The sequence below is a fragment of the Phalacrocorax aristotelis genome, chromosome 1 (genome assembly GCF_949628215.1).
Source record: "Phalacrocorax aristotelis chromosome 1, bGulAri2.1, whole genome shotgun sequence".
Lineage (NCBI taxonomy): Eukaryota > Metazoa > Chordata > Aves > Suliformes > Phalacrocoracidae > Phalacrocorax > Phalacrocorax aristotelis.
This window is the reverse complement of record NC_134276.1, coordinates 155,084,367-155,099,535: the sequence shown is the minus strand read 5'-3', so window position 1 is coordinate 155,099,535 and position 15,169 is coordinate 155,084,367. Positions and strand designations below refer to the sequence as shown.

Sequence of the window (15,169 nt, the reverse complement as noted above, 5' to 3'; positions counted from 1 at the left end):
GTGCCGTCCCGCGCTCCCAAGTTGCGGGGGGGGGAGGCAGGGGTGCACTCGCAGGCGCGGCGGGCCCCGCCGCAGGGCAGGCGGCGAGGAAAGCGGTACGGAGGTGCGGGGATGTCCTTATACCACCGCCTGGGCCGGGGCGTTATCGCTTTGCTGCCGCCCACCGCCCTCCTCGCCCCTCCGCGCCCGGAGTTGGTAGGCGCCGTTTGGCGGGGCGGGCCAATCGGCGCTGCTCTTGCTGGGAGGTGGCAAGGGTGACATTGGGGGGGTGCGGAGGTGCCATCATGCTGGCGTCGCTGGGGCGCTCGGCCGGGCGGCGGCTGCTGCGGGCCGGGAGCGGCGGCACCGGGCTGCGGCGGTGAGTGAGGGGAGCCGGGCGGAGGGAGCCGGCCGGCGGCCGGGCCGGGCCGGGAGTAAGGTGGCCGCGGCGGCGCGTTTGTTGCAGGGCGGGCGGCGGCGTGCACATCAAGCCGCGGTACCGGCAGTTCCCGGAGCTGACGCGGGCGCAGGTGGTGCGAAGCGAGGTCCTCAGCGGCTTCATGTGGTTCTGGATCCTCTGGCACTTCTGGCACAGCTCGGACATGGTGCTGGTGAGGCCAGCGGGGCGCGGCGGGGCGGGCGGCCGGGGCGGGCCGGGCCGGGGCGGGCTCTGAGCGCGCCTCTCTCCCAGGGCCACTTCCCCTACCCCGACCCTTCGGCCTGGACGGACGCGGAGCTCGGAATCCCGCCGGACGACGCGGAATAGGCGCCCCCGGCAGCGCAGCGCACCGGTACGGCCCCGCCGCCCCTCCCCGCACCGGCCCGGCGGCTGCGGCGGGGCCGGGCTGGGCTTTGAGCGGCGCACGCAGAGCCTGGGTCGCGCTGTAGCCCTGCTTCAGAGCCCCCGGCTCTGCCTGCTGGCCGCCGCCTCTTGGTGCTGCTGGAGGTGCCCCGCTTTCAGCAATCATTTGTCCACTTCCAAAGGTAAACGTGCCGAAAGGCTGTTGTACAGGATGAAGGTGTTTGTTTGCACCGTCTGTTGTCTTAGTGCTTTTTTTTTTTTTTCGTGGCTGAAAGCTCGAGCCCAGCTTGTCTCGTTTTGGCAACATAAGCCTGCAGTGTAACAACTTATTATTTGATGAGTTGCAGCTTAACTGCTACCAGTTCAAAATTATTTTACGCTCTTCTGTAGTCCCAGTGTTACCCAACCTTGAGACATGATCTCTCTGTTTCTAGAGAGATGCCTGTGCAGTTGTCCCCTTAAAGGTTTGAGGCTTCTGCTTTTTTCTTATTCTTTAATAGTCCAAGCTCTTAAGCCACTGTGTTGCATTATGGCTGTAAAACCAAGAGCTCCAACTACTGCTGAAGGCGGCAGCATGGGCACTACCCCCGCCCTCACTGGGGGGAAAAGGATGAGTGAAAAGGTTCTCAGGATTCTCCTCTGTTACTTACAGGTCCCTGGAACTAAAGAGGTCCCTGGAACTAAAGCTTTGGCTCCTTGGTCCTTAGTTCAATAAAATTTAACTGTAAACAATCTCTAAGCTAAATTCTACTTTGTTTTTGAGTGCTGTAGGATTTCTGGAGAAGCAATGTTACAGCTTTAGAGGTGGGGCACTTGAGTCTGTGTCATCTTCTGTAATGCGCTTGGTATACAATGCGCTGCCCCAAGGAAATAAGGTGGTACGTCCATGTTCAGCGTGTGATTTAAAACTTCCATGAATGCATTATGCATTGTAGGTAAGAATCCCATCATTAAATCTCTGCCAGATAACCAGTAAAATGGGCGAAATGACTCATGCATATTAGAAGGGCAGGGAACCTGACTTAACTGCATTTTACTGAAATCTCACCGCCAACTAACAGTTGGAATAACAGTGGCCATAGAGGCAGGGTAACTTACCCTGAAGAGAACCCAGACCAAGCGGTGCCAAGCTCTCCCCCAGGAGAGGGGAAAAAAACACCCTTAGATAATACCCAAGTCCAGAAAAATCCTCTGAAGCAAAACACTTTGCAAACATAAAAGTGCGTAAGGGCTAAGCACAGCAGCCAAGGAGGCAGCGGTCCGGCGTAGGGAAGATGAAGGGAGGTGGGTTGCTCTCCAGGCAGCCCTTGGTGGCTTGTTTGGTTTGGCTTTTTTTCCTTCTAGTTACATTCTAGAGCAACAACATCAAAGTAAATTTTTCACTCTCCTTAATCACCTTAGTTGTACCTCTGGAACTTCACAGAGAGGAGGAAGGGTTGTGAATTACATGATAAACCACCTCCTTCAGACTTTTCCATGCAGTCAATCTTTATTATAGCAGTATTCTCATATTCACATCAAGTACATAGAACTTTTTGCCTTTTATATAATACAGAGTTCTTTAAATAACTTTACACAGAAATAGTTTTCTTCAATCTGAATTCAGCTATCAAATTTTAATATGTTTTAAGTCTCCATGCTCTCTAACCAAACTGGACAATATTTCCCATTGTACAAATTTACATGAGAAAAACTCCAAAGTACAAATGAAGGGACAACAAAAGTAAAGAGGGAAGGAACAAACAAGAAAAATAAGTTGTATTGGCAATTACAGGGGAAACTTGAGAAGGAAAGAAGGGAAGTTGCCATGGCCTATGTAACAGGAAACCGAAAATAAACATTTTGTTATGAATTAAAAAATAAATACAAGTTTCAAAACAATTACTCCATTGTAGATTTTAAAAAGCAGCTAAGGAAATCTACTAACACAATTGGTTTTCTTTAAGTAACCAGACCGGACCTTCCACTTAGCAGTCATAAGCCCCTCACAAACCTCTGGTGGTCAAAAAAAAAAACAAAACAAACAGCTGAAAGGAATGTGTTAGCACAGAGTTTAAATTGGTGGGACATACATTTCATTGCACTAAGGAACAAACAAGAAATCAAATCTGTATATAAATTTCCCTTTCCTCTCCTTACTAGATACTTCGCCTCTCATAAACAAGCCTCTGTATTATGAGGTAATGCCATTGTCTTGACAATATATAAAAATAATTCAGTTTAAAGGATATAGATCTGTGTATCTATAAACTTTAAACAAGCCAGTCCTCTCACTTCCCCCATAGGCTCTGACTACCAAGTGCTACACCTTCCATCGCTTTTTAATGAAACGTATGCATTGTGCCTCTCGTGGAAACCCCCAAGAGACCTTTCCTAATCTAGGAAAAGCGGCGTGTGCCCAAGTAAGAAAGAGACAGTGCAAGTAATGCACAACAGATTACAAACACGTACTCCTGCTCCTTCAAAACAAGGCAGAGTCACGGAAGGCAACAGTGGCCAGCCTGCGTGGGTTTTGAAAAGGGATCAAATTAGGCAGCTGAGGACTGATGACTTTTGCAATCGCGTAAGGAAAACGTCACCTGCCCAGCGCAGGGAGACCATCGCTACACCTGAAATAGGCCGGGGAGGAAGGTTACAACTGGAGGAGCTGCGGCCGGGAGGAGCTTGTACTCGCAGTCAGGATGGCTGCGGCGCAGCTGGGTTGGCTCCTGCGTCCCGAATAGCGGCAGACCCTGCTCCAGCGGCACTGGTCAGCGCTGGATCCCGAAGGGATTTCACAGGTGGCAAGAAGTAGCGGGCAGGACTCTCCCTGATCCCAACAAACTAGATCGGAAGAAAAGCAATGCTAGTCTGGGTTGCCAGCGCACGCAAGTTGGCCACTGTCAGGTTTCTGTCAGTTGAGAAGTGTGGAGAGGGGGAAGGAGGGGAGGCAGGTAGGACACAAGGCTCATGAAGGAATGATGTGCATATTTTTTTGGTTGGTTTTTTTTGTGTGTTTTTTTTTTTTCTTTTTTTCCTAAAGGTTCACAGCTTTGAATAAAAAAAAGCACATTTATTGCACTTACATTTTATTTTAGACAGAGTTAATTTAAATTATGCCCTCGGACCCCTCCCCCCCTCCCATCCCAAAATAACCCAACACCCAAGTTTGGTCCATTTTGCCCCCTAGACCCAACACCCATGCTCAGACGGCGGGCTTCATTTCTTCCCATGTTCCACTGAACTTCCCAAACACACAGATTTTTGTTTCAGCTAGGGTGAATATACAAATGCAACACAGAATGACATTTATCAAAACAAACCCCAACCATTTTCCAAACCCAAACAAAAAAAGAAAAGTTATTTTTTGTGTTTTACTCAGGCAAAAATAAATGTCACACAAGGCTTATTCTAAAGTACAGCTGCTGCAAACATGACAAACTAGACAAAATGACTGGAGAGGCCACTGTTGGCTCTTAAGGAGGCTGGATGAGCTGAATGCACTGCTGCTGTGATGCTATGAAGCAAATGCCTAGGTAGTTCAGAAGTTTCTAAACACTCCCATCAGCTCCTTTCTCTTAGGGAAAATAATAGTTTCTTTGTGATTTTGTTTGAAAACAGACAAAACATCTTCTCACATGTACTCCTAGTGCAGAATTTGGGGTAGGTAGAAGGATTCCAGATAGTTCCTGGAATGTTAGTAAAATGTTTTTACACTTTGCTATCTAAAAGGAATAAAACCAAACTAAAATTGGTCCGATATATTTTGTATGAACTGTGCATTTAGACATAACTTCATAATTCACACTTACACCCAAAGTCTCGCCCCAAGGTAAAAAAGGAAAAGATCTGAAAAAGCACTAATACCAAAACCCGATTATTTTGTCCTTTACGGACAAGCAGGTTAAATATGACACTGGTATGTAGGTACTGCCAGAGGTCTACGTAACCGGTTTGAAATTTGAACAAACCAAATTCAAACATACTGGTTGTCTCTCAGCTGACAAGACACCTACCATCTCCCATGGTTAACGTGCAATAACAGTATGCGATCGCTGAAGAGTAACTGCAAGAGGCCCAAGGAAGAACTAAGGAAACCTGCTGATCTTCCAGAAAACAAAATTAATTGCACTTTCTGGGCCAGGGAATTAACTGTATGGTCTGGTATCTGTGGACTTTGATTACATGAGTACCAGCCGTCAATTCCTCCTCACCTAGCTCTTGTTTTTCATCTACCATCTTGTTCCAAGACTCTATGACAGTGTAACTTTGGGCCTCTTCAGAGCTTTCTATTACCTTTCTTTAACAAGATCTTTGTGTCTTTCGAGGGAGAGAAGGGCTTATTTATTTTTAAATTAAATTAATCTCATTTCACTTTTGACAGAGCAGATTTCGAGCAGCAGGTTTACTGTAACTGAATTAGGTATCCTTCAATTCCTAGCTTTGAAATGATCACAGGTATTTTGGGGAATGCTCTTTGCCCTCCTCGCTCCTTTACAGAAGTTTACCAACTCCAAACTACCTATCTATAGTAACAGCTATATACAAAACTACTGCATCAGAAGTAAACCAAAGCCACTGCTCTAGTTACAAAGCACCTGGTTTACATTCTGTTGTACTTTTTAAGGTTGCGAAGGCACATGATCATTTGGCAAACTGCAAAGACTGTTTAGGGGATCCTATGTAAACCATTTAGCAGAGGGTCTTGGTATCTCTCTCTTCTAAAGAAGAGACATATGCTAGTTTTCATCTGAATTTGCTCTTGGTGTACTCTATATTCTGCAGTTTTTACAGTTTCCTCCTTCCACGGGTTTGTAGTTATTTACTGCTGTCATGGTGCTGACTTTGTAGCTTCAGTGTTAGCATCCTTGAAACTTAAACGCAAAGGAAAAGTTCTAACAACTTTGCTCTGCTCTTCTGGTGATTTTCTTTACTAGGTAAGAAGTAACAAAGCAATGAAGAAAGGTTATTTAAAATGCATGCCGAAACAAATATGAAGTGCAAACACATGTTAACGAGGCTGCAGTAAACGGAAAGTTTCATAAAATTCTATGTGAAATACGTAACAGAAAACCAGAACACCCAGCACCTTCAAAGTGATGCCGTAACAGTCCACTCATGCAACTGCTTTTTAACTGAACTTGACTGTACCTAAAAGCTTTGCCTGTCGCATTGTGCTACTGGTGATACTTTTTTCAACAAACAGAAGACATGTTGTCTACAGTACTATGAATACTTTGTGCTACACATGCTGCACTCACAGTCAAGAGGGAAAGAAATCTATGGGCTGCAAAAGTGTGAAATGTCTACATGCTTCTTCCCTAAGTTTAGCCCCTGCAGCTATCAAAACTTCAGCTTGTATTGTTTGTGAGGTTTCTGGGGATCTGGCTTCCCCAAATGTTCTGTAAAATCCTGGATGCAGTTACCTCACCAGGCAAACACAGAAACAAACTTACTCATGTGTGATCTTCAGGGTATTTTTTTCCCTGATTTGGGCATTTGTGGAAAGATGTGGTATTTATCAGCAGTCAGCATTTCACTCATTTTATGTCACAAAGGCCAAATTCTGCCCCTACTGAGCACATACTAATCCAAGTGATGTTGAGAGGCTGAGGTAAGATGGCAGTATTTGACCTCAAACATTCTGCATCATCATCAGCTACTACAGCATTCAAGTACAAGAAAAGATGATTTCAGGTAAGCAGAAGTGGATTCACTTAGTGACCTGCATAAGTTCGGCAAAAAGGAAATGACTGGGCTAATTGTATCTGAGGGCATGTAGGGCTTAATTCACGCAGAAATTACTTTCAGAATAACCAGGCCTCTATACTCATACCATCTGCTTTAAGCTTGCTACAATTACAGAATCGTTTGGGTTGGAAAAGACCTCTAGGATCATCAAATCCAACCATTAACCTAGCACTGCCAAGTCCACCACTAAACCATGTCCCTAACCACATCTACACGTCTTTTAAATACCTCCAGGGATGGTGACCGAACCATTGCCCCAGGCAGCCTGTTCCTGTGCCTGACAACTCTTCTGGTGAAAAAAATTTTCCCAATACCCAATCTAAACCTCCTCTGGAGCAACTTGAGGCCGTTTCCTCTTGTCCTATCACTAGTGATTTGGGAGAAGAGACCAACACCCGCCTCGCTACAGCCTCCTTTCAGGTAGTTGTAGAGAGCAATAAGGTCTCCCCTCAGCCTCCTCTTCTCCAGACTCAACCACCCCAGTTCCCTCAGCTGCTCCTCATAAGGCTTGCTCTCCAGACCCTTCACCAGTTTTGTTGCCCCTCTCTGGACACACTCCAGCACCTCAATGTCCCTCTTGTACTGAGGGGCCCAAAACTGAACAGAGTATTCAAGGTGCGGCCTCACCAGTGCCGAGTACAGGGGCACTGTCACCTCCCTGCTCCTGCTGGCCACGCTATTCCTGATACAAATTATACAATGTTCCAGTTCCAGCAAATACACTGCAGGAAACCATCACATACTGACAGGGAAGGTGACTTCTAGCTGTATGGAAAAGGAAAGGTGGAGGGGAAGGTATATGTGTGGTTAATAAAGACATGAATAGCTGGGATTGGTAGTTTTGCAAACAATTATTAGATACCAGATACCGTAAATCTAAAAGCAGTATGACTGTCTAGATGTTTGTCCCAACACGTGCACACAAAATATGTACTAACATTTCCATACGATGGTACGTGCTTGTAGCTGGGACACTGCAGAGAAGCTTAAGAAATTTGGTGTAATAGACATGAATGCATTAGTCGTTTCAGTTTACCTCCTTCATCCCACTGCAATACAGGGCACTCAGTCCTTCTCTACTCTTATCGCCCCATTCACTAAACATCTACAGGGAACCCTTAAGACTGGTTCTGATGGCATGCAAGACATCCAGAAAAACTCCTGAAGGAAAAAAAAAAACCAAAAAAATTAATATTCCCAGTTATTTACAAACCAAATTTCTTCCAAGGTTTTGCATGAGTGGGACCTCTTACAGACAAACACACATTACTACAGCTATCTGGAGGGAAACAAACAAACATGAAAACCAGTAGAAATGCCTACTGAAAGAACGCCTCTAAACAGCAGCCAAACAACTTGCACATTCCTCAGGGGAAAAAAAACCCAAACAAAACAGAAAAACAAAACTAGAAACAAACAAACCCCAATTAAAAAAAACCCAGAGATCACGTGTTACATATAAAGTGCTTTGCATGGACAAGGATAGCCATTTTCCTTGTGCTTTTCCTATGGGCTCAAGAAGCATATTGTAGACTAATGGATAATGAATCTTCACAAAAATAAGTTCATTTTAAGCAAATATAGAATGAAATTCCCAACAGTTATACTTTAGCAGACAATCTTCTGCCAGCATGACCTTGTGGAAGGAAACTAGGGCTTTTAACAAGCTCTGTGAAACAAACAACTGTTGAACCACCTGTACATACTTGCTCCGGTAACAGTTTCTTTCAAGGGAACATTAATTTCCAGTATGCCTGACACGTACAAATTAGGCCACAGCCCATACAGGGGCTGGAGCTATGTGCGGGGTGGAAGGAGAACAAGCAGTCACTACTTCACCCTCTGCGATTCTGTATCTGTGAATGCTCTCAGCTGCCTGCTGACCCTGCAGCCCTAGGCTCCTTCCACCTCTTCCATATTGGCCTCAGACGATCACACCAGGGAGCGCTCCGATTTCACTGCTCTGCACACCACCGCTCGCTCATTAGCTTCTCCACACTGGAAAGTGGCTATTGCTACTATTTAAATTCCTGCCAATCTCAATAAGGAAAAAACCTTACAGCATCTGAAGACCCACAGCAGACAAGAAAAAATTTGTGCTTTTTTTTTGTTTTGTTTTTGTTTTTAAAATGCATCCTGTACACAAAATCAATTCTATTCATGTACCAACATGAATCACTTCATTCTTGTAGTGACTATTAAGTCATTCACTATTGCTGTCTTGCTAATGTTTGTGGAATTAATATGAATACACAGTATTTCAGTTATAATTCCCACTTCAGATTAGTCCGGTCCCTATAACCCCAGTAAATATTTACTGACAAACATAACAGACTACCAGCAACACCGCAGAACTCCAGGGTTTTAAAAGCACGTTCCACCACCAATGTGCGTTTCTCCCTTCGCCTGGGAGCAACCTTCTGCAGACAGTCCAACTCTCCTAGGGAGGGAAGGACAACATCCTCACACAATACACCCGTGTTTAGCACGGACACCACATTCACACACATTTAACTCCTTCATTTATTTGTCATGATTTTGTTTAACACCCCCCACCTTCCCCCAGCAAGAACCTCCCTGCTACAGGGGGGTTGGTTCTCCTGCCTCACCTGGAGTGGTACAGGGCAGATATGAATCAAATTCTCTAAACTTCTGTCTGAGCTTGAATTTCTTTCTAATGTGGTCTGACTTGCCTCTGTACAAATAATTTACATGTAATACCACATACCAGAGAACTCTGCAAACAGATCACATCACAAGATATTCTACTAGAGGTAAACGATGTGCAGAACTTTATGAGTTGCTTTTTCCCTGACTGGGTAACTTGTTAAAAAGCTACCAACCATTTGAAAACCAGGAGTGGAGGACAGGAAAACAAAGCACTCTAATGGAGATACCGCCACCTTCATCCTAGTTTGCAAAGTGTGCAAAAGGGAAAGACAAACAGAAGGGAAGAGATGACAGGGAAGAAGGCAATGAGAGAAGTAGTCAGCGTGGATCCAGCAAGTACCGTTCTATTTTGATCTAACACCTTGCCATTAGGACAAGATGCTCCACATTTATACACACACTTATCAGAGGATGTTTAGTTAACAGGATAAAAATCCTTTAAAAAAAAGCTCTTGAAAGTACCAAAACATAATTTTCGGAATGTCTAATTCTAGGGGGTTTTGTATTTGTATTCAATTTAACCTGAGAACTTTTTTCCTCATTTATGAAAACATTACATATTGGTAAGGTACCTGGCATTAACCTGCACCCTCATTTAAAATAAAACTTTTAAAGTAGGTACATACACCATTCACAGTCTGTATCAGAAATTCTACAGACTTCAGATGCTGTGGTAGCATCTTTGATAAATACAATGTATCATATGATACAAAAGAAAAAAAATTAAAAAGAGGACAATCTCGCTACATTTTTAAAAAAAAAAAACTTCAGTTTGTTGCTGGACCAACAAAAGAAGGATCTACCTAATCCTTCTAAAAGACGTTGTATATGCACACACCACGAAGATACTGGGAAAAGGAAAAAGGTTAAGGTTGGTGGTTGTTGTTTGTTTTTTTTCAAGAAGTGATAACGTAAATCTGAAAAAAGGTGCAGCAGCATCCCCTTTTCCTTCAGATTAACCTCTTCGTCTTTAGAGTAACATCTTCTCCAGCTCCCATCACCCCACACTTTTAATTTTACTGGTATAAAACCCATTAATATAGACAGATTTAGGTGTTTGACATTGTGATACAGTGAAAAGGGGATACTGCATTGTCCATAAATCAGTGAGTACACCAGGGGAAAAAAAGATCAGAACAGAGGATGATTCTTTTAAATGAGCACTCATCAGATTTTCAGCCTCTGATGGTACATTGTTAGAGGGAGAAAGCCGACCAGCAGACCATCCAAAGCAAGTCTCCTAAGTTGCAGCAGCAGTTCCATCCCCTCATGCCCGAGCACCACAGTCAAACCACGAGCGCCCTCTCCTCTCTCCTGGGAATGATGCCAACGGCACAGGCAGCCACTGCGGGTCTCTGAATGCAGGTGGTGGTTTGTGTTGAAGGAGAAACACTGGCAGCAGAAGATTCTGGTTCCCAAAAAGGTACTTTTTCCCATTGTGTTGGACCGGCAGTTCATTCTGCTCCACTTTTAAGCTTACGGATATCTTTTCTAAATTACTTTAGGTTTTGCGGAGCAGAATAGAGTTTTGATGTTAAGAAACTGTAGGAACACAAGACTTAAATAACAGAGTGGGTGCTGCCATGGTGCTGTGGCTACTTGAACGCTGCAAATTCTCCTGTAGAGGGAGGACAAGAGCTTGGTTTAAAAAGGTGATTTCAGTTACTAGGCGGTCAGAGATTTTCTCCAGACTAGCTGAACATTAGGCTGAATATAAAAGATGTTAAAAAATGCAAACTGTTAAAATCAAAGCACAAAAGAATACATAGTGAGTGACCATTGAATACAGACCCAGCATATTTTACTGAAAAATAATTTCTTGAAAGCAAGCTGCACCCATTCTTCCCAGGACAGAGGTATAAAAGTTCAAGCAAAGTCTAATTCATCATGCATTTGAAAATAAAATGTATCAGTTTAATTTTAAACTCCCTATTGCAAATATCTCCTCCTGACAAGCAACAATTGCAATAAATGTGTCAGACTGCAAAATATTTTCTATTCTGCTGTAAAACTGGTTTAATAACAAAGAACTACTTGACACACCCGTTAACCTTTAACGACTATATACAGTAAAGTGCCTGAATATTAAACCAGTATTAAAGAATGCTAGAATCTGATTTAGAGACCAACATAGCAACCTACTGTGTGAAAAATTAGGAATGGTGAGATTGTCTGCTCAATCCCAGACCAGAAATTAGGCCTCACTAATAGGGAGGACAACAAATAAAGGAACACCATGCTTTCTTTAGAACTGCTGAATAAACAATAATTCTATGCAGTGCTTTCATGTACAACAATCTCCTGAAACTCTACATAGTTTATTTAGTGTCAGCATGCCGTAAGAGAGACTGGTAGTCCCATTTCAGAGATATGAAACTACGGTTCAGAGTAAAATTGCTGCCCAAAGTCTTACGAAGTTTGCCAGAGCCTTTAATAGAAGCCAAAACTAAGATATGCGTCCTCTCAGTCTTACACTTTAGCCAAAGTATTTCCCTGCCACCCACAAAGAAATTGTATTCTACAGGATTTTTAGGGAGGGATGTCCCACTATGCTTAACCAAAAGGACTCTGAAGCAAGAGAATAAGAAACATACATATAACTTCCCCATGTTGGGTTTCACGTGAATTTTGAGTTAGTTTATGCCCCTTCCTTGAGAGCACTCCTCAGAGCTCTCCTAATAGCAGAGGAGTGACAGGCAGACACAAGAGACTCTTTGTTCAGTTCAAGAGGACCGTGTTGAATGCCATTACATCTAAACAACTGCTCCCTATCTCGATGTCCTTCCATCCTTTCCAGAGCAAGTGTTTTGTTAGCTTTTTTTTCCTTAAGATTCTTATTCTGAATATTGGAAACAAACCAGAAATATCCCTGCAAACAGAATTTTAGCCTGATAGCATTTATTCCATGGAATGTCTTGCTCTATAAAGAAGAGAACCAAGAAGAGTGATCAGCAGTCTGCGTGGGGAGATAGAAGAAAAAGACATCTACAGGGCCTGGTAGGAACAGCTGATCTGGCTGATCTAAGGGAACATGAAGAAAGCAGGGAGAGAAGGCTCTGAGACCCATAGGAAATGAGAAGGGAGTACACCCAAAGTCTAAAACAAGGGTGTCTTGCACAGGGGGCTGTGACGGACCTCAGGCTCTGTGTGTCTTGATAGACAGCAGTGGTTGGTTTAAGTTATAACAAGAAAAGAATAAAAATGTTATGACGGATCTAACTGCCTATTTTACTAGTTCTACCTACAGATAAACCATTGCTCTAAAATACTCTAAATACTTGATAATTTTTCTTGCTTCTCTCTGGCACATTTCACCCATCTCCCAACTCTCTTGACAGTATCTGCTAGAAACACCTCAATTTTTGTACTATTTTCTTTTTCTTTTAAGAAAAGGACAAAAAAGTCATCAAGTATTGCCTGCGAGGCTAATTTTTAAGAATGACATTCATGCTTAGCTACACTTGCAAAACATGCTCTACTTAATTTATTTTTCTGTCTGCGTTCCTAAACTGCTGATTAAAGATCAATTTATAAACAAGAGATTGCTCCCTCATTACTCATCTTGTCCTTCTGCCCATTTCTGGTAATAATTCAGCTTTTAATAGTCATACAGGGATTTCAGAAGATAAAAGATGAATGATTAATTGGGAAAGGGCAGTGGAAAAACAGGATCAGAAGTCAAGAAGCATTTCAGATAGAATGGTAGCTATAAAAAGGTGATTTTCAGACTTTTCTTCCATTTAAATAAAACCTTAGTAAAGACATTTTTTTTGACAAGCTAATGTTAAATCTCTCCTTTTAAAATTCAGATGCTAATCTGATTGCAAATCAATAGGAGACCAAAATAGGTAACATGTTCATCTAATAATGGGATTACGTTGATTGAACATGTATAAAATGCAGTCACCAGTAACAGCTTTCCCTAGATGAGGAATGTAGGTGGCTATACCTACCCACGTACAGGAATCCTTCATCCTGCTAGGTGTCGACAGGGCTTTCTGAGAAGTAGCTAAAAGGCTTAATGTAAACCCTTTCTATTCTGAAGATGTAAAATATCTGTAGCTGGTTCTTTTATCTTCTGAAAGAAACTCCATCTGTAGGAGTGGGAGAGAGAACACAGGCAACACCTTCCTGAGACTTAGATGCATACAGATAAATAAAGTACCTGAACTGTGAATTCACAGTTCTCTAGCAGGACAGGAAGGTCTTGCCGTAAAGCAATGAAAGGACGAAACGAAGACAGCTTTAGGAATTTACCCTGATACACCCCATCCTGCAGGAACAGGATCACCCTGATTCTGCCCTGCTAGGTCTTTAAACACCATTCTGTAATGGCCAGTGCTAATGTAAACTGGGACTACTGCAGTCCCACATTCCCTCCTACCTGAGCTGTACAGCAATGACCTGTCCCTTGGGCAACACTGACCCTGAAGCAAGATGTCTCAAGGAGCTCACCTAGCAAATGCTAGCTTGGGCTGGTGGGCAAGGGGAGTTTTCTAACCAGTTTTTGAAGAGCTGCTCTGCTGGTGGTAGGAGGAAGCCCCTCAACTGCATGGAATGGAATCAGAGTATCTGCCAATGCAAGGCTAAGGAGCTGGGCCACAGCTGCTCCAAATGAGATTAGCTTACCATGAATCTATGAAACAACATACCTAGCTATTTGGGATGTGAAAAAACAACAGACTTTTATTCATTGTAAGCCCAGCATCTGATGTGCTTTTTACCATGCAGAGCTTCAGATACTTACTTTGACTGGTAACAAAGAAATTCCTTTCCAAAGGATGGATAGCATTTGAAAATCTACCCTTCCTACAGAGCCCTTGAAAGCTAGTTGCTACAGTCTTTTCACGCTCATCACAGGCAAAGCAAGCGGGAACTATTTTAAATGCACATTTTCAAAAATCTGTACTAAAAAGATGATCAAGTTCTTCCGTGTTGTGTCCAAACAATATATAATATGGTCTGCCCCTCATTCTTGGAAGGATTTTTTAAGATGCAGTTACCGAACTCTCACAAATTTATAAGCAATCTGGATTCCTGAGGTCACGAAGGTAGATACAAGACATCTTAACTGTACTCCTTATGCTGGGGTAGATGCCATGTTTCTCAGAAGAATCGTAAGGAGAAGAATCATTCTGTTCCAGGCCCATGCCAGCCTTGACTACTGAGGTAGAGTGTAACTGACTCAAAGGGAAACACCAAATTCCAACACCTTGCCTGGACTACATTCACAGACACAGAAAAAAGTATGACAAAGAGGCAGTTTTCTTTTGGATCTTGCGCTAATCTTCTAGTACGGATGCCATCCACTGGCTTAATAGTAATTTAGAACATACCCTGATGTGGATAATTAGTATCCTCAGAAGAACACACAGCAGCATTTATGAGGATCTGGTCCTTCTGCAAGGTACCAAGACAGATTTTGGTTTTATACTGAGACACAGGGAAGTAAAGAAAAAACAAGGAATCTCATATAGTATAGACCAAACCTCCAGAAAAGCCTGGCATACTACAGACCTGATTTCAGAACTGATAGGTATCTGTTTTTAAACTAGATAGCCGAGTTGCATCTTTGAGAACACTGACCCAAATCCGCAGGTGTATTTAGGCACCTTCACCCTACATATGCTCCCAAATCTCATTGAAGCAGCAATTACAAACTACAGAAGTTAAACCCCTAAATACCTTTATGTCAGATAACATTAACGATCCACAAAAAACAACCTTCTTTTAGGCTTCATAAAATGTTTAGTGAGAAGCTAAGATCACATTATGGCCACGGATCCCAAACTGTGCTTGAAGTATAAGAACAGGTGACACCGGAAGAATTCTAATGCACAGACCATACACCAGGAAATGAGGCCAAATGGGACTGGCAGCATTTTTTCACCCCCCATAATTGTAGTTCCTATAGCACAGAAGAACAATCTTAACAACAGGGAGGATAACACTACTCCAAGGAATAACTTGATTGAACTGATCTGGCAG

At 43.2% G+C, this 15,169-nt stretch overlaps 2 protein-coding genes across 4 annotated transcripts in view; one reads left to right on the top strand and one right to left on the bottom strand.

Annotated features, from left to right (window-relative positions):
* Positions 1-201: 201 nt before the first annotated feature.
* NDUFB2 (NADH:ubiquinone oxidoreductase subunit B2) lies at positions 202-1,513 on the top strand. 2 transcript variants are annotated; one of them, XR_012664197.1, is made up of 4 exons: positions 202-358; positions 446-590; positions 671-963; positions 1,434-1,513. XR_012664197.1 is itself a non-coding variant. In XM_075117170.1 (4 exons), the coding sequence occupies exons 1-3, from the start codon at positions 285-287 to the stop codon at positions 743-745; spliced, it is 294 nt and encodes a 97-aa protein (XP_074973271.1). In that variant the 5' UTR covers positions 202-284; the 3' UTR covers positions 746-770; positions 1,434-1,513. The 2 variants fall into 2 exon arrangements, 1 of the variants encoding a protein (XP_074973271.1); XM_075117170.1 differs by having other exon boundaries at positions 671-770.
* Positions 1,514-9,939: 8,426 nt separating this feature from the next.
* The window catches only part of BRAF (B-Raf proto-oncogene, serine/threonine kinase), an 80,140-nt gene continuing 74,910 nt past the window's right edge, over positions 9,940-15,169 (bottom strand). For both annotated transcript variants that reach the window (XM_075117120.1, XM_075117111.1), the window contains one exon: positions 9,940-10,799. In XM_075117120.1, coding sequence (XP_074973221.1) covers positions 10,777-10,799 — 23 coding nt within the window. In that variant the 3' untranslated portion in view covers positions 9,940-10,776. The remainder of the gene's footprint in view (positions 10,800-15,169) is intronic.